Here is a 19,353-nt window from a genome sequence, read left to right as displayed (position 1 = left end):
TCTTACCAAAGTGAATCACCTCACACTTACCTACATTGAACTCCATTTGCCACCTTTCTGCCCAGCTCTGCAACTTATCTATATCCCGCTGTAACCTGACACATCCTTCCTCACTGTCAACAACTCCACCGACTTTCGTATCATCCGCAAACTTGCTCACCCAACCTTCTAGCCCCTTCTCCAGGTCATTTATAAAAATGATAAATAGCAATGGTCCCAAAACAGATCCTTGCAGAACACCTTGGCAGATCCTTGGTCCCGACCAACCCCCTCAAAATATTTTAAGAAGGTAGCCACATCCTAACATTTTCTTATTTTCAAGGTAGATATGAAGTGCGTGTCCCAGATGTGATGTGACTGGTCAAAACTATTTAATGTTAAGCAAAACACTATTTAAACACTATAATTAAAATACAAACAAAAGAAAGGAATTTTAAATAACTATTATTGGAAAACTTAACTGAATAATAGATACAGTACCTTTTGCGAATTAACTATTTCAATATAGTAACATCCCATAAACATACCCCTTCGCAAAAAAGTAAATTCAGATACAGATTTTTACATGCAGTTCTCAGTTCCATGAGGAAACAACATCAAGAGAAATTTCAGAGAAAGTAGCAGTTAGGAATAATTTTCTTAAGCACCAACCCTTCTGGGACCCAAACAGCCTCTAACTGCTATTACTAAAAATAAACTAGAAAGACTGATTCGTGAGAACTGGCCACTCCTCTTCTATTGTTACAAAAATATCTAAAGGCCCATTAAACTATTGACTTAGGCAATCTGCAGTAGCCACTTCAGCACCTCTGCCTTTACAACCTCCCCTCAAAAAAACACCCAGAACAAAATTATTATTACCTCACAGGAGGAAACTGGAGCACGCAGACATGGGGAGAATATGTAAACACAGTCGCCGAGGGCAAAATTGAACTTGGGTCCCAATGCTAACCACTGAGCCACCATGCTTTATTCTTTATTCATTCATGGGATGAGGGTGTCACTGGCTAGGCATTTATTGCCCATCCTTGCCAAGAGGACAGTTAAGAGTCAACCACATTGTTGTGGGTCTGGAGTCACATGTCTCCCAGACCAAGTAAGGATGGGAATTTCCTTCCCTAAAGGACATTAGTGAACCAGACATTGTTCTAAGAAAAAAAACAATGGATTCATGATCATCATTAGATTCTTAATTCCAAATATTTATTGAATTCATATTCTACCATCTGTTGTGGCAGGATTCGAACCCAGGTCCCCAAATCATTATCTGAGTCTCTGGATTAACAGTCCAGTGATAATACCACTAGGCCACGTCCTCCCCTTAATGCCACCATATTATCTTGGCTATGAAGGATTCTGTGGAGTCCAGAGGTTGTGAGAAATGCACCCTGTTTCTTTCTCGTAACTTCCTGCTGCTTCTTCACTGCTGCTTCTAGATTGGTATCATCAACAAAACTTTTAATCTCGATCTGTTTTTGTATATGTGTGTACACTGCATTTGTGTGCATGCATATACATGTGGCAAACGTTTGTACATACGAGAGAAATTAGATTTTAAAGTGGTTCAAAGGGAGTTCCACTAGTCAGTGCAAGTCGGAGAATTATAAGTTTATTGCTACATTCTTCATTATTGCTAAAGTTTATGCTCAAGCAAGACAGAAGCTTATATCCTAATGCATGGGACAGTTGACCAAGTCAGCTGATCGTTATCTGACTGTCTCTAGTAGTCAAGCCACTAAATTATTAGTATTTGATCATGCATTCAGATCTTTGTTGAAAGATCTATACCACTATAGAAATGGCTGTAACTTTGTGTTCCAAAGTGAAAATGAAAGGGAAAACCTACACACTGGTTGCTTGATCTTGGTGACAATATCTGTTTTCAACTCTTAGGTGTACAAAAGGAACTTCGCAGATGGTAATTTAAAACGCTGATATGAGCCATTCTGAGTAAAACCCATGTCCAGGGATCTTGGTTATTTGCCTCCGGCTAATGCATCAAAAAGTCTTGTGCCTCTACCAGGAATTCTGTAAAAATTATACTGTCTGTCTTTCTCCCTATGTTAGCATGGTAATATACTTCCCTTTTGATCTGGAAATGCAATATTATGAAGAAAGTTTCCACTCATTTTTCCTTTTCGCTGGGTACAGTTCCATGAATTCCTGGCATTCTGTTACCTCATCACAATGGCCATTCATCAAGTGTAAGGCCAGATCTGTTTTTGCAATCTGTTTGATCATATAAGCCATCAGCCTGTGCTGCCCTCCACAAATGTGTAATTTCTATTTCCAAGTCAGATTGGTGTGTGACTTGGAGGGAAACTCAAAGGTGATGAGACTCCCATGTATCTGCTGCTCTCGACCTTCTAGTCATGATTTGGAGATGCCGGTGTTGGACTGGGGTGTACAAAGTTAAAAATCACACACCAGGTTATTGTCCAACAGGTTTAATTGGAAGCATACTAGCTTTCAGAGCGACGCTCCTTCATCAGGTGATCACCTGATGTGCTTCCAATTAAACCTGTTGGACTATAACCTTGTGTTGTCTGATTTTTAACCTTGACCTTCTAGATATTGATGATTGATAGGTGCTATCTTGGAACCCTCAATGAATTTCTTGTAAATAGTACATGCTGCTGCAACTCTGAGTCTGAAGTGGAGGGAGTAAATTTTGAAGGTGATGGATGAGATGCAGATGCTTTGTCTGGATAGTTAGAATTTCTTAAATATTGATGCTATTCTGATCAAGTCAAGTGGAAAGTATTTAATCCTGCTCTTGTGTCTTGTTGATGGTGGCCAGACTGAGAGGTCATAAGGTGAATTAGATGGAACCAGCTGGAATTGTTCACCGTAGAACGGAGCAAGTTAACAGTGGAGAGGGATTTGGTGGGAAGGTAGGCAGAGTTGATGGAACATTCCTAATTCTGAAGTAGAAAGTGTTTTTGAGTGGCACGAAGTTCAGTAATCAGAGGACATAGATTTCAGATAATGGCAAAAGAACCAGAAAGAGCACAGCAAGTTGTTAAGTGTCTGAAATGTGCTACCTGAAAAGTGGGGTATCGAAACAGATTAAATTGTAATTTTCAAATGTGTTTGCATGCAGACTTAAAAAGAAAACAACATGTAGGGCTGTGTGGAAAGAGCCGGGACAGACTAATTGAATAAATTGCAGGCATGGCATAGACATGAGCCAGGTGACCACCACCTGTCCTGTGTCATTCTGTAATTTAGGACAATATAATGCTGGGTCATAATAAGAGATAGGAACAGGACATTCATGCCCTTAAGTCTGCTATGCCATTCCATACAATCATAGTTGATCAACCTCAGGCTGATAGGAACTGAAGAGAAAGGAACAGCAGTAGACATTAAAGTTCCAAAGCTAGTGAGTCAGAATCACATTTTCACTATGTCACTATGCTGAATCATTCAGTCCTGAGTGTCAGAGGCAACCTCTTGTCTGTTGCTTCTGACTTTAGCTCATGGCTACTTCAGATCCAGCTTTGCTTGATTGCGTTACATGTTCATTTCTCTGCCATTTTGTTCTTGGGACCTGTCTCTCTCAAGTTTGTCACTTGCTGTCCATCACAAAAGCCTTGATAAACTGGCAGACTGCCTTGAACTGCGAGTAACAGTTACATTGATTGCAATCAGGGGCAGTTATGTTGATTGCAAAAACCAAAAGAACTGTGGATTCTGGAAATCAAACAAAAACAGAAATGGCTGAAAAGCTCAGCAGATGTGGAGAGAAATCATAGTTAAATGTTTTATCCCTTCCTCTAGTAGTTGGGCTCATATACAACCCAGCTCAGGTAAGGATGGCAAGTTTCTTCTCCAAAGGACATTAGTAAATTGATTTCTGTTTGTAACAGTCTGTCAACTTCTCATCATTTTCTTAACTGCCATAGTGGGAATTTAACTATGGTTTACAGAACTAAGGGGTAAATGGAATTGAGACTTTAAAAATTTGCTGCAGCTATGATGGGCAAGTGGCCGCCTTCAGAGCTGTGTCATTGTGTTCTCTGGATTGTTGTCCAATAACATGACTTCTACATGATTGTAACCTCTTGGCAATTCAGGGCTGCAAGTTGAGTTTATATCCTCACTAATTGCTGAGTTAAAATGAAAAATTAATCTTTTATTTGCTTCCAGGGGAGAAACCGTACATCTGTGAAATCTGTGGCAAGAGCTTCACCAGCCGGCCAAACATGAAACGGCACCGCCGGACGCACACGGGCGAGAAGCCATATCCATGCGATGTCTGTGGACAGCGCTTTCGTTTCTCCAACATGCTGAAGGCGCACAAGCAGAAGTGTTTCCGAGTCACCAACCCCATCACGGCAGACAGCAACCCCCTGAGCCTCACATCCGCCACGCCTCCCAACTCCAGTAATCCTCTCATCAGCCCCCATCCCCAATCACACCCTCACTCCCTCCCTCTGCCCCTCCTTCACTCCCTCCCACCAACTCTCCCCCCTCCCCCGCACCTTCCGCCACCACCTCCCCTGTTTCCAGCTGGACGGATAAACGCCAACAACAACTGAATGGCTGTAAACGGAGGGCAGTTTTGGCCCTCCGAACAAAAGAAGAGACAAATGACTAGCAAACAGTCAGAAGCGCGCACTGGGTGTGACGCTGAATATATTCTGTTACCTGGAAGGAATATAACCAAAGGGGGCATACTTAACGAATGGGGACTCAGAGTCAAGCAACCTTGAAAAAAATCATGATTGATTTATGTAACAAAAAAAACTATTTTGGTGTATTATTTACAGTAAGGATGTAGACAAAGGATTTTTGTTTTTTAATGTCATTATAGGACTAAAGGCTATTACCAAGTAGTCTGAACTACTTTTAAAGGCAGCCTAGACTTAAACTGCTCTCACTTAAAAAAAAAAGACTTTTTCTGTTTGCGTTTTTGAGCATAAATATCCCTGCGGCATATAATGCAAGAAGGACATGTACAGATTTAATGCAGAGAGCAAAGCTAAGCAGCAGCCCTTCATAAATGTGTTTCTAATATACTTAATTAGCAAGGTATTTTGTGATTCCTCCCCTTTCTAAGCATCCCTTTCCATCTCTACAAATCCAATTCCTTCCCATACCCAATCCCACTCCTCTACAAACCCAACCTCTTCCCAACCCCAAATCCCCCCTCATTCCCAAACCCAGACCCATCCTTTTGAGCCTCCAAAGTGTAACCTGCTATTTTTTTAACACATGTTTAATTAAGTAAAGCAAGCTGTGCTTGTGTGTAGCAAGTTGAACCATTTACCGTGGCATGTCTAAACCGACTTGACCTTTTAGCAGCCATTGTCGTCTTATGAGTGAACCGGAACAGTGTTTATTTTACCATGGACTGTAGAGCTTACCACAGAAGCAACTGAGGTGAGAGGATAAGAGCGAATGGAACCAAGTGACTCCAGCTTGTGGCCAAGTACAGACACCAAAGAGGGAACGACGAACAAGATCAGTCACAGAAAGTAGGACTTCTCTCTCAGGCAATTAACAGCCTGGAGGTAGGGACCTGGGTGGATTGCAAAAGTATGCTGTATCCACCTCCTACACCAGTTCACCTTACTGACTGCTTTGCCTCCAAAATTTATGGACATGTTTGTTGGGGCCTGCCAGGGATCCCTTGGAGGACCAAGTTAGCACTTGATGATCACGAGCACTGTCGCTTTTAATAGGAAAGTAGAGTTAATAAAGACAGAAAGAAGTATTTTCTTTTAATATTTAAAGTGCAGCAGAAGGACAGACCATTCCAATCGTTCTTATAGAACTGAGTCTGTAGTTTAAATGGGAATGAAACTGGTCAGTGCTGTTCAGGAGGATTCTGCACTAAGCCAAGCAGGCATGGTGTAATGGAAGGACTGAGAAATTGCGTGCAGTAGAAGTCAAGTAAGGAGTTTTGAGGTGTTGAAATCTCAGCAACAAGAAATATTGGGAAATATGTTGCTTTAAGTTGCAGCTGATGTGAGGGTTTTTGCACTGTTCATTAACATGAAACTTTACAGGCCCCAGGGAATAAAAAAGAGATGACATTCTCTTGCAAATGGTTGCCTTAAAGGACTTGACTTACAGAGTTTAGCAAGACATGGTTGGGAATCATTAGATATATTTGCACATCACAGAGATACTTCTCTCCCTCCTCCTGCAATTGTCATCAAATGTAGCTGAAATTCAGTCATAGAAACAATATGATGGGCTCAGATCTAAAGTGTGGTCAAATTAGAAGTGTGACTTGGTACCAGAACTGGGGATTCTTCTTTTTGTCTGGAGTTAAGCCCAGATGCGTCAGATGTTTGCTGTCTGACGTAGGACTTTCAGCACATACTTCAGTATTTCAGATAGTGCCTTTGTCATTATGCTGCTACTCTAGGATGAAAATCTCCTTGACTAGCTTCCCCCTGATCAAGGGCTTTTATTTTACTGGAAGGCATCCAGTATAATTGTGGCCCTGCTCACAAGCGTGAGCAAACACTCACAATTGACAGTGACAATGCGAGGTCTGGTTGAGCTTTTGATTTGGTAACCCTTCCAGTAACTGTTCAGGGTGGACTATATGACAAACCCAGGGATATTAATTGCATTGCTGCAGCATCCTTTCTGTCTGAGTCCAATTCACCTGAGACATCTTGACTTCAAAAATGGTGTGCCTTTCAAAGGTGCAGTTTTGTAAGTAGGATCGAAGGAGGAGGACAGAGAGGAGCAGTCTTCCATTGGCTACTCTGATACCATTGCTGCTACAGGTACCTTACCAGAAAGGTCTTGTACTTGACACAGCTGTCTGCTTGTGGGGGATTTTCACATATAGCTTTATGGGAAGAGTTCCCCAAAATTGAATCATTTCTATATGCTGCCATTTTAATCACCTTCTGTTCTATTGGACTAATGGATATTGCCATCCCTTTTAACTTGAACACTAACCTAGATTTTAAAGCATTACAAAGGGGAGAGCTTAATTTTTGAAGCCCACCTTAAACTGCAGCAATTACTTTCTTTGGGAGCTGGAAGAGACCTCTGATTTTAGGGTGGGATTTTGTTGAATCATGCGGACATTACACTACATCCTCGCCACAGATTAATCTTTGTGTAATCATTAAATATCCATTTTTCCCTACCTATCCTAAAGTTTATTTGATCATAATGCAGGATTAAAATAATAGAAATTCAACTGAAACATTCAGTTTCATTGATGTGCTTATAGGCTGCTTTAACCATTTAAATCACTATTTTGCACCGGGGCATGGGAGAAGGCATTCTCTGTTTCTGACCTGCAGATTTTAGAGGAATCATTACTCTACTATTAGTAACAGCAGAGCAAAGTTTGTTTGCAAGTGCATTGTTAAGTCTCAAACTTTTTTTTTCACAGAAATTAACGTGCAGTATTTGTCATTGTACAGAGACAAGGAGGAAAATATCAGTGAAGCATCGCAGTATTTTTAATATGCTCTTATCGGATACAGAGTTTAAAAAATAAAATAAAATAAAAAGTTGGTTATTGTAAAGACATAGGACTTTTAATATTCAATGTTTTGATACTTTTGAATTCTGCCTGATTTGCTCATCCAGGAGATAAAGGACGACTGCACCTTGAGGCAGTAGCAATCTTTGGGACGGGCATCCTGATACTTATTTCCAGTATTGATAATTCAGCCGACTTTTAATTGGAATTGGTGTTCTAACATAGGAGCCCTCAGTTCATTAGCAAGTAAACCTGCTAATTCTCTCAGATGCAGCAAAGCAGCATGGTGTAATGGGATGCTAGCCTGTTGTTATAGGATCCAACAGTAATGACAGCAAACTTTGTTCCAAGTTTGCAATTCAGGACAAAACTGTGATCAAAGGGGGTTTATGGGATCCTTTGCACAAAACAGTATAATGTGAATCATCCATTTCAGCTGTTCCTTTTCCTTCAGATCCTGGAATTTAATTTGTATGATATTCTCATCTTTCATTATATATTTTATATATATATTCTGCTAATAATTGCATGCTAAATGGAATTCAACCAGAGGGAGGGAGCGGTTATGATTCTGTGCTTCCTTCTGCAGCCTTCATCTCTTCATTGTACTTTTTAATTCCCTGCAATACATAATCCTTCTATTTTATTTAACAATTCTAAAAAAGAGTTGGATGAAATTATCTCTAATAAAAAAAATTCTTTTTAAAAAAAGGCTATTGGCCATCACAAAGTGAGAAACCTGTGCACGTAAATGATATAGCCAAGTGCAATCTGTCAAAACTGCAGCTGAGAGTCTCAATTCACACCTTTAAGGATTGCCTTGGCTTTTTCAGAGGCGCACTGCCTGTGGGTATCACATTGTTGCCACACGTATTCATTTAAAACAAAATTTGAAGCCCTAGTTCTAATTGCAACAACTTCTGGAATCCATCCGGTTAATGGTGAGGTTATTATATCATTCCACTCATTATGGAAGTACTTCAAACAGGCGTGCTCTGGCCTGCCAAGTCCCTGAGGCTATATTGAGTTAAGGTTTGGTCTCCAGCTGTGTTCATGGAGGATTTTTTTTTAAATTAAGTTTAAAGGCTGTTGTTCAGAGTTTGAGAAACATGAACAAGGTTAGCACTGAATTGGAGCCTTTTAACCCTTTGTTGACATCCTTATTTCACAGTGAATGTTACTTTTGCTGTACAAAATGAAATCATGGGTGAATTGATTCATAAGCTTCGTTTAGGTAAGCTGTATTTACAATTAAATATTGCACCTTATCCCTAATACCCCTTCCTCCAAAGGACCACAGATGAGGGGGGAAAAACACTGCTTCATACTGTAGTTATTCCGCTATCTTGTGGAGAAATTTAATTTGAAGTGAGATCATATTGATGTAGATGGCTGCATAGTACTGCCTCATTCAGGTAGTGTTGTGCAGCTTGATGAATAGAGGAAATGCTACAGTTAATATTCGTTGGATATAAGGCCAAAATTTAGCTTGGCCCATTTAGTAAAGCATTAGGTTTAAGAAAAAAAATTAAAATCAAATTTGTGTATCAGTCATAAGTATGTTAATTCTATATTTTACTACATAAACACATCTTAGTTATCTTGTGTACATAGCATTAATGTAGAATGTTGTAGTCTTGTGGTTTAAAGGAAGATTATGTCCATAGGTGCTACAATTACCAGTCTATATCTGTCATTTATGTATTGCTTAGTGTATAGTGTAGTCAGGATTTGCTGTCTAATTCCTGAAGAAATAAATTCTTTCATTATGATAAAAGTATGGTTTACACCTTGTATTCTTAAAAATTGTTGTCAACCAACTTGGAATTTAGCACAATCTTTGCACGTTTTTTCCTGTAATTCACATACTTTTTGTTTATCCTTTTGGAGAAGCTTGAAACTAAAGAATTCTTCACTTCCCTCAGTCTTTTTCTTTCTTCAATGTTTTTAAAATCCAAGCAACGTGCATACTAATTATTAAATCAAAATGTTGCCAATTCTAAATAGGAAAAGCTGAAAGTACCTAGCAGGTCAGGCAATCTCCATGGAGAGAGAAAGAGTAAATGTGCCATGTTCTGTGACCTGTCATCAGAACTGGAAGCAAGTTTTACTCACCTGCAAAGCCTGGGAAGAAGAGGTTGAAGTAAGAACAAAAAGGAAGGACAGACATAGGAGAAATTAAATGGCAGAGGGGTTATTAGTGTAAAGAGACAGGGTGATAAAAGGACAATTTCAAGAAGAGGTGTAAATGGAATTAGATTAATCAGTAACACCTACTTTCCAAAACAAAATGGGGTTAATGGTTAGGATTGAGAAATTGTTGAACTACACGAATATTCCAATCAGGAGTAGGCTATTCAATAACTGATCTGGTTGTTACCCGAAATATACGTAACTACCTAGCCTGATAACCTTTCAACACCTTGAGATTCTATCTGTCGCTGATTTAAAATATTGAAGGATTCTACTACCACTACCTTTTTCAGAAAGACAGTTCCAAAGACAGTCAACACAGTGAAAGAAGTTCACCTCATCTCAGTTTTAAATGATGTCCCCTGATTTTTAAACAGTGATACCCTCCATCCCGTTCTAGATTCTCCCAAGGGAGGAAACATATGCTTCCTCTCTACACTTACAAGAATCCCTTACAATTTTATATGTTTCAAGTCGTCATTTATTTTCCTGAACTGCAATGGATACAAACCTAGCCTGTCCAACACTTCCTCATAAAATAACCTGTCCATTCCAAGTATTCGTCTGTGAAACTTTCTCTGAATTGCATTGATGCGTTTAGGTCCTTCCTGAAATACGGTGATGAACACAGAATGCACTATACTCTGGATGCAATGTCCTGTGTAACGGAGGCATGACCACCTAATTTTTCTATTCCATTCCCTTCAGGATAAATGATAACATTCTGCCAGGTTTCCTAATGACTTTATGTACCTGCACAAACATAGAAAACAGGTGCAGGAGTAGGCAATTCAGCCCTTCAAGCCTGCACCACCATTCAATACAAGCATGGCTGATCATGCAATCCCAGTATCCCATACTCACCCTTTCCCCTTGTTCCCTTTTGTTGCACAGGCTACGTCCCACTTGACTTTCTCTAATGAAGTGGCCCCAACAGTTTCCTGTGGTCTGGAATTCCACAGGTTCCCAACTCTGAGTGAAGAAATTCTTCCTCATCTCAGTCCTGAATGGCTTGCCCCTTTATTCTTACACTGTGACCCCTAGTTGTGGACTTCCCCAGAATTGGGAACATTCTTCCCACATCTAGCCTGTCCAGTCCCATTAGGAATTTAGATGTTTGAGATTCTCCTGCTCCTCCGCACCCCCCCCCCCCCCCCCCACATTAAAATTACAAACATCTTTACTAAGAACTTTAGGATTATGACTGAAATCTAAACAGAGTTGGTTTAACAAGTCACCAAAACTACTTCTGGTCTCCCCAATCTAGAGAAAATGTGAGCAGCAAACACAGTACCAATAAGTCACTGTTTATCTCCATTGCAGGCTGTAATGTTGCTACCAGATTTGCAAGCTTCTTTTAAATTTTGTCAATTTTTTTCACCAAGAATTTCTGTCCTTGAACATTTCCAAAACAAAACTTACTCTCAACTAAATTGTCTACCTCCAAAGTACAGTGAAAAAGACACTCTGGAATATGGTGAACACTTCTCATACCTTAGCAGCTACCTCTCTATAGCAGCGGAAATTTGACAACGATTATATCCGCATTTAAACATGAATCAGAGGACAAAGCAGTTGTCATTACTACACTCCTGTACTGCAATCTGAGACTTGTATGCAAGAGTAATTCCACCAAAATACCTCTGCTGCCTTCTCCAGATTTAACTGGAGGACCGTGAAACAAATGCATAAGTCAGTCTTGATGCCAGCTATACAAGAATTCAGTCAAATTTGCAAAATGAACTTCAAAGGATTAGTCACTGTGTCCAGATTTCCAAAATTATAGCCACTGCCAGGTCTTGTCTAAACTCTCAAATAGCCAACAAACTGGATGAGGACAAAATAAAAAACTTTGAAGACTGAGGTTCTCCTTGAAGCCTGGCAGCATTGATGCTAATGTCTGGGAGCAGCTCACTGCTAATCCTGCAAAACAGCAACAACTTGTCTATCGTGCTCAATAAAGCTTTAAAGCCCTTCATCTTAAAAATGAGACATAGCAGCAGCAGAGAAGGAAAGTAAAGTGAATCATGCGCTCCAGATCCCATTACTAGTTGTCCTGCCCATGACCACGAAGAACTGCAGATCGGGACTTGAGTCAATGAGTATTTTGCATCAGTATTTACTGTGGAAAAGGATATGGAAGATATAGACTGTAGGGAAATAGATGATGATGATACCTTGCAAAATGTCCAGATTACAGAGGAGGAAGTGCTGGATATCTTGAAACGGGTAAAGGTGGATAAATCCCCAGGACCTGTTCAGGTGTACCCAAGAACTCTATGGGAAGCTAGAGAAGCTGGGCCTCTTGCTGAGATATTAGTATCATCGATAGTCACAGGTGAGGTGCCGGAAGACTGGAGGTTGGCAAACATGGTGCCACTGTTTAAGAAGGGTGGGAAGAACAAGCCAAGGAACTATAGACCGGTGAGCTTGACCTCAGTGGTGGGCAAGTTGTTGGAGGGAATCCTGAGGGACAGGATGTACATGTATTTGGAAAGGCAAGGACTGATTCGGGATAGTCAACATGGCTTTGTGCATGGGAAATCATGTCTCACAAACTTGATTGAGTTTTTTGAAGAAGTAACAAAGACGATTGATGAGGGCAGAGCGGTTGATGGAATCTATATGAACTTAAGTAAGGTGTTTGACAATGTTCCCCATGGGAGACTGATTAGCAAGGTTAGATCTCATGGAATACAGGGAGAACTAGCCATTTGGATACAGCACTGGTTCAAAGGTAGAAGACAGAGGGTGGTGGTGGAGGGTTGTTTTCAGACTGGAGGCCTGTGACCAGTGGAGTGTCACAAGGATTGGTGCTGGGTCCTCTACTTGTTGTCATTTACATAAATGATTTGGGTGCGAGCATAAGAGGGACAGTTAGTAAGTTTGCAGATGACACCAAAATTGGAGGTGTAGTGGACAGTAAAGAGGGTTACCTCAGATTACAACAGGATCTTGACCAGATGGGCCATTGGGCTGAGAAGTGGCAGATGGAGTTTAATTCAGATAAATGCGAGGTGCTGCATTTTAGGAAAGCAAATCTTAGCAGGACTTATACACTTAATGGTAAGGTCCTCGGGAGTGTTGCTTAACAAAGAGATCTTGGAGTGCAGGTTCGTAGCTCCTTGAAAGTGGAGTCGCAGGTAGATAGGATAGTGAAGAAGGTGTTTGGTATGCTTTCTTTTATTGGTCAAAGTATTGAGTACAGGAGTTGGGAGATCATGTTGTGGCTGTACAGGACATTGGTTAGGCTACAATTGGAATATTGTGTGCAGTTCTGGTCTCCTTCCTATCGGAAAGATGTTGTGAAACTTGAAAGGGTTCAGAAAAGATCTAGAAGGATGTTGCCAGGGTTGGAGAATTTGAGCTATAAAGAGAGGCTGAACAGGCTTGGAGCTGTTTTCCCTGAAGCGTCTGAGGCTGAGGAGTGACCGTAAAGTGACACAAAATTATGAGGGGCATGGTAAATAAGCAAAGTCTTTTCCCTGGGGTCGGGGAGTCCAGAACTATAGGGCATAGGTTTAGGGCGAGAGGGGAAAGATATAAAAGAGACCTAAGGGGCAACTTTTTCACTCGCAGGGTGGTACGGGTATGGAATGAGCTGCCAAAGGATGTGGTGGAGGCTGGTACAGTTGCAACAGTTAAGAGGCATTTGGATGGGTATATGAATAGGAAGGGTTTGGAGGGATATGGGCCAGGATTGGGTTGGGATATCTGGTCAGCATGGACAGGTTGGACCGAAGGGTCTGTTTCCATGTTGTACATCTCTATGACTCTATGACACATGAAGACCCTGGCAGAAACCCACGACCTCTGAGTAGTCATCGTGCTGAAATCAAAGGACATTCTGATGATTAGTGGGAATGGAGGAGGTGGCAGTGTAAGTGTAACCTGTTCTGTACTTGCCTTTGCCTCCAGGAATGTTGTAGTGAGTCCTTGCTCTATTCAGGGGGAGAGGAATATTTTGAGGTACTAGATGTCAGTGGTGAAAAGAAAATTGAGAAAAGTAGCTGAATTATATACATTCTGTAAAAATATTTTACGATACTGCTACTAATCTGAAAAATTTGCAAAATAATTCCATTCATCATTACTTTGAAACTTCATTTATACATTATCATTAATAATATCTTCTCAAGAATTGCTAATAGGAGTAAGTGTTTTTGCAGAGTAATTTATTCAATAATGCAACATCTTTATCTTTGCTTATCTGAAAAACAACCATTTCTAAAGTGTTAAACTTTTTTTTTAGAAAAAAAGTGCATTATTCCAAATTGTCTTAACTAATTTTTCTTAAGGAAAAAAAATACATTATTGCAATCGTCCATTATTCAGATACAAATAACCTGTTTCAAAACACCTCGAGCACTTTCCGTTTCAACCCAATCCCTAATGTTGCTGTTACAATAGCATTGGCCTTATAACTTGCTCATACGCAAAATATTTAGTCGGACAGGGAGGAAGGTTGCTGTTGAAGCGTAGGGAATCTCTCTGAGAATACCAAACCATTCCTTCTTGTCGTCGTCATACCTAAAATCAAAAAAAAGGTATCTTATAGTGGAGAAATAGACTATTGGATACATTGTGCTTACTGTTTGGAAGTAGCTATCGATTACTCCTCTCTTCTGCTCTTTTGTCATTGCTCTGCAAACTTTCTCCTTTCAATCTTAATTATTTCTAATATGAAAGGGTGGTGGGTCATTGTACAGGATTCTGTTCAGACATGTCTCGAGCCAAGCAATCACCTAATTTGCTGTTTTCGGTGTGATTAGTTCACTGTTTAGAGGGAACATTTCTCAGTGATGTGCAACATTGTTTGTGTCTCTCTACAAGTGTATAAAGGATTTGTACTGAGACTCAGCAGTGCAATTGAGTGCACACTTGCCCTGAACCCTGTTTAGTTGGGATCACAGTCACCGTGACAGTTAAAAGCCTGACATTGCACACATGAGGCTTTTCACCATTAGCTTGTTCATGATTTCCCATGTTTCCCATCCCTTAATCCAAAGGATGTCTGTTGTCCATATTAGATTTAATAACCAGAGCCGAAGGAAAATCATCAGGAAGAAAGATAAATACATGAAGGAGAAAGGAATAAAAGATTAGTTGGTAAGGTTGGATAAAGCGTGGAAGCACGTTTGTATCCATAAACACTGGCGTGGACCTCTTAGATCAAGTAGCAATCTCCCTTGTCTCTGTGACCGAGGGATTTATGAGAAAAGATTAGACTGGACCTGTACCCATTGAACTTTAGAAGAATGGGATGTTGATCTTATTGAAACATATAAAATTCCTAAGAGGGTTGAATACTGAAAGGATGTTTCCTGTTTTGGGAGAGACAAGAATGAGAAATTTTTTTTTAGAAACTTATCTCCCATTTAAGATGGAGATTAGTTTTTTTTTCTCTCCTCAGAGGTTCGTGTATGGCATTTCCTTTACAAAGAGGGGAGAAGAGTCAGGATCCTCTGAATATTTTACAGGGGCGGTAGCTGGATTCTTGTCTAACAAGGAGCAAGCCCGAAATGGAACTGAGGCCTCAATCGGATTAACCATGACCTTATTGAATGGTGGAGCAGACAAGGGGACAAATGCCAATTTTCTTTCTCCAAATTTCATGTTCCATCCCTAGTTGCACTTAATGGTTGGTGAGCTGTCAAACTGCTACAAGTGAAGTCTACAAAGAAATGCAGGCTGCTACTTGTTTTTTTTACAAGGGCTTTTCTTCACTCAGTCTGTCAAACAGCCAACCTCACCTCACCACCCTTCAACTGGTCAGTTTCAAAAAATGCAAAATATCAAGATGGAAAGTGCCACATGAAGGCACTTGGAGAGGCCTAGTTTAAGGAGTCTTTGGGACGGAAATACTTATTAAGTTACGATGTATGATGGTTGAAACTTACTTCCAAATGTCGTTAATTTCAGTTGGGACAAAATCTCCAGATTCACTCTGTACCATAGTAAATCCAGCAATGGCGTACAGATGATTGGATACGGTGACGAGGCTCAGAGAGCTACGTTCCTGAGGGAACTCTGCCATTTCTTCCCACCTGCAGTGCAGAGAAAGGACTAGTTAGACAGGAAGCAGCACAATGCCCAGAAGATGCCATGGCTCTTTACAAATCAACCACAGTGCCAACAGAAGTCTGAAGATTTCTTAGAAAGTTCTGAGGAAGGGTCACTGGACCTGAAACATTAACTCTGATTTATCCTCACAAATCTGCAAGACCTGCTGAGCTTTTCCCGCAACTTCCATTTTAGTTAAAAACAACTTTTTGGTATCTGCAGAGCCCAGCAGAGCATTTGCATTGTGCAAGAGTCAGGAATAAGACTCCATCCCCTTCACTGTTTGCGCTCATCTGAGCCTTTAAGGATAATTCTGCTTGGTTCTTCTTGGATGCTGGTTAGAATCATCCTGTACAGAAGAAGCCCTTTAACCCATTAACTCTGTACCACCAAAAACATACCTCCAACCACAGAGTCCCACCTTCCCACAATAGGCCCATACCCTTGAATCGAGAGTCTGGTGCTGGAAAAGCACAGAGGGTCAGGCAGCATCCGAGGAGCAGGAGAATCAATGGCAAAAGCCCTGATGTTCCAGTGAACTGCTGAGGGAGCACTGCACAGACTAGAACTGAAACTGTGGCCATGTTTGTCCCATCAGCTGGTCAAGTATTTCACCCTTTATGCCTCTATCCAGTATTTATCTCTCAATGAATGTTACTAAATGACCAAATAAACTGCCTTCTGTTTTTATACATTGCTGTTGGTAGAAGCTTGATGAACTATTGATTGCTGATCAAGGGGAGAAGACAGGCGAATGGGTTTGAGAAACACATCGGCTGTGATCGAATGCCCTAATTCTGCTCCTATACCACATGGTTCTTATGGTTTTTATTACAACAGTGATGACAATTCTGAAGTGGCAGTTAGGCATTGTAGAAAGTGATATAAGGTGCAATATAAAGATAGGTTCTTTCTATCTAATGAGACAGAAGGCCATATTGTTATGAAGATGTGGGTGAACTATACCTTTTGAGAGAGTTAAAAGCTAGCAGTAACAGCACCAAGTATTTTCAAAAAGACACAATATAACATGTGCTCCAGCTATTGGAGTAGATGGCTGCCTGGAAACGCAAAAAAAATTCAAATTAGGCCCATCAGTTTAATTTATTCCCTGAAAAAAATACCAATTTTCAATCTAGTTTGAACTGAGTATATTGACCATCTTAAAAGCCAATGACATAATCCGATGCTCTGGGGTATAAGACTGGGGGAAAATTGAACAGTTGGGAGGAGGACTGCCAAGCCCCAGCGGGTAAAAGACTGTCTGAAAAATAGCTCTCTTAAAAGTACCTTTATCGATCAGTAACCAGTGAAGCAGAATCCCTAAGAAGATGACACGGGAAGATCCAAAATAGAAGAACCGAAAACTGCCTGGTTTTGAGATGTGTTTTGTAATTTTACTTTTGTAAATTCTTAATTGGGAATTTTACCAGACTAGTATTATAGAAGGGAAGGTAAAAGATAGGTTAGAGTAAGGAGTTGTGAATAGTTGTTAGTTAATTATTCTCTGTTATATTTTAGAAATAAAGTTATCCATTTTTACTTTAAATATTTCTTGGCCACTCTAATTTTTACAGATTACTGCATGGGATAAATCTTTTCTGTGTTGCTGGTTTTAAATTAAGCAGGAGATCTACCCCATGTTGCAACAATATGATATAGGGGCAGAATTAGGTCCTTTGACCCACTGAATCTGTTCCACCATTCAAACATGACTAATATTTTTCTCCACCCCAATCTCCTGCTTTCTTCCATAAGCCTTGATCTCCCCACTAATCAAGAACCTACCTATCTCTGTCTTAAATACAGTCAATGACTTGGCCTCCTTCTGCAGCAATGAGTTCCACAGATTAACGAACCCCCTGGCTGAAGAAATTCCTCCTCATTTCTGTTCTAAAGGGTGGTCCCTTCACTTCTGTACTAGTGGAAACATCAACTTCACCCCCACTTTACCCAGGCCTCTTAATATTCTGTAAGTTTCAATCATAACCCCCCACCACCCCCATCCTTCTGAACTCCATTGATTACAAACCCAGAGTCCTCAACTGCTCCTTATAATGACAAGCTCTTCATCCCCAGAATCATTCTCGTTCCTTAGATATGGGCCCAAAACTGCTCAATATTCCAAATGCGGTCTTACCAGTGCATTATACAGTCTCAGTAGTACATCTCTTGTATTCTAACCTTCTCAAGATAAATCCGAACATTGCATTTACCTTGCCAACTGAACCTGCGTGTTAACCTTAAGATAATCCTGAACGAGGAGCCCAGTGTCTTTGCTCCAGATTTCTAAAGCCTTTGCCTCTATACTTGTCACCAAAAGATATAGCCTCTCACTTTCCCACAGTATTCCATCTGCCACTTTTTTTAATCCATTCTCCGAGCCAGTCAAAGTTCTTCTGAAGCCTTCCCACTTCCTCAACGCCACCTGTCCCTCCTTTGTGTCATCTATAAACTTAACAAGAATGCTCTCAGTTCCTTCTTCCAGATCATTAATGTATAACATGAATAGTTGTAGTCCCAACACTGACCCCCTGTGGAACTCAACTAGTCACTGGCTGCCATTCTGAAAAAAATCCCTTTATCCCCACTCTCTGCCCTCTGCCAGTCAGCCAATCCTCTATCCATGCCAGTACCTTGCCCCTAACACCATGGGCTCTTTTCTTATTTAGCAGCCTGTTATGGGCTAGGCCAGACCACTCAAAACATTCTTAAGCAGCTCCCGAGACCGAACTTTGCAATTTGTTTTGGTAAGTGTACAGTGAAAATTACCCTAGATTTTAAAACAGGCAAAAAAAATTCACAAAATTATATAATCAAACACACAGAATAAAGAACCCCTACAGAACTCAACCTATCCAGCTAGATTTAATAATGCTGTTCCGAATATACGCAACAGTCCCAATAAGCAAACTCCCTTTGCAACCCAGTATAAATGGAACACACGCTTACAGGTTGAAGCTGGAGGGAAGAAAAGAGAGAGAGTTTCCACACAGCTCCCTGGTGAACTTCCCAGTTTAAGACTGAACTAAAACCAGCTCAGCTCAGCTAGCTAGAGAGCTGACCACTCCCCTCTCTTTCTACAAGTCACTTCTAAAACATGACCACTTTAGCCTGAAGTCTCATCAGTTTACACATAAACAAAAGGCCTCTCAAAATCCTTTTCATATCTGTACCAAACCAGACTGATCAGAGTCCAGCCCGGTTTATTGACACAACCCTATTTTGCCATGCACTCCGCAATCTCAGCCTTAATAATGGACTCTAAAATCTCAGCCATAACTGAGGTAAGGCTAACCAGCCTATAGTTACCTGTCTTCTGCCACCCTTTTTAAAAGGTGTTACATTAGCCATTTTTCAATTCAATGGAATCCTCCCTGACTCTAATGATTCCTGAAAGCCTCTACAATGTCCTCAGTCATCTCCTTCAGAACTCTGGGGTGTAGTCTGTCTGGTTCAGGTGATTTATCCACCTTCAGATCTTTCAGCTTCCCCAGCACCTTCTCCTTACTGATGGCCACTACATGCACCTCTGCTCCCTGACTCTCTTGAAATTCTAATATGCTACTGGTGTCTTCCATTGTGAAAGCTGCTGAATAGTACCTGTTCAGCTTCTCTGCCATGTATTT

At 40.6% G+C, this 19,353-nt stretch overlaps 2 protein-coding genes across 9 annotated transcripts in view; one reads left to right on the top strand and one right to left on the bottom strand.

Annotated features, from left to right (window-relative positions):
- Positions 1-9,245, top strand: part of zbtb47b (zinc finger and BTB domain containing 47b) — a 277,731-nt gene extending 268,486 nt beyond the window's left edge. For all 8 annotated transcript variants that reach the window (XM_043690834.1, XM_043690830.1, XM_043690837.1 and 5 more), the window contains one exon: positions 4,153-9,245. In XM_043690834.1, coding sequence (XP_043546769.1) covers positions 4,153-4,544 — 392 coding nt within the window. In that variant the 3' untranslated portion in view covers positions 4,545-9,245. The remainder of the gene's footprint in view (positions 1-4,152) is intronic.
- Positions 9,246-14,073: 4,828 nt separating this feature from the next.
- Positions 14,074-19,353, bottom strand: part of klhl40b (kelch-like family member 40b) — a 15,513-nt gene continuing 10,233 nt past the window's right edge. Inside the window, exons 4-5 of the mRNA XM_043691056.1 lie at positions 15,562-15,727; positions 14,074-14,191 (exon numbers count right to left, since the gene is read on the bottom strand). Of these exons, the coding sequence (XP_043546991.1) occupies positions 14,080-14,191; positions 15,562-15,727 (278 nt within the window). The 3' untranslated portion in view covers positions 14,074-14,079. The remainder of the gene's footprint in view (positions 14,192-15,561; positions 15,728-19,353) is intronic.

Source organism: Chiloscyllium plagiosum, chromosome 5, assembly GCF_004010195.1.
Source record: "Chiloscyllium plagiosum isolate BGI_BamShark_2017 chromosome 5, ASM401019v2, whole genome shotgun sequence".
In the NCBI taxonomy this organism is placed as follows: domain Eukaryota; kingdom Metazoa; phylum Chordata; class Chondrichthyes; order Orectolobiformes; family Hemiscylliidae; genus Chiloscyllium; species Chiloscyllium plagiosum.
The sequence above is the reverse complement of the archived record's forward strand: the minus strand, read 5'-3'. Positions and strand labels throughout refer to the sequence as shown.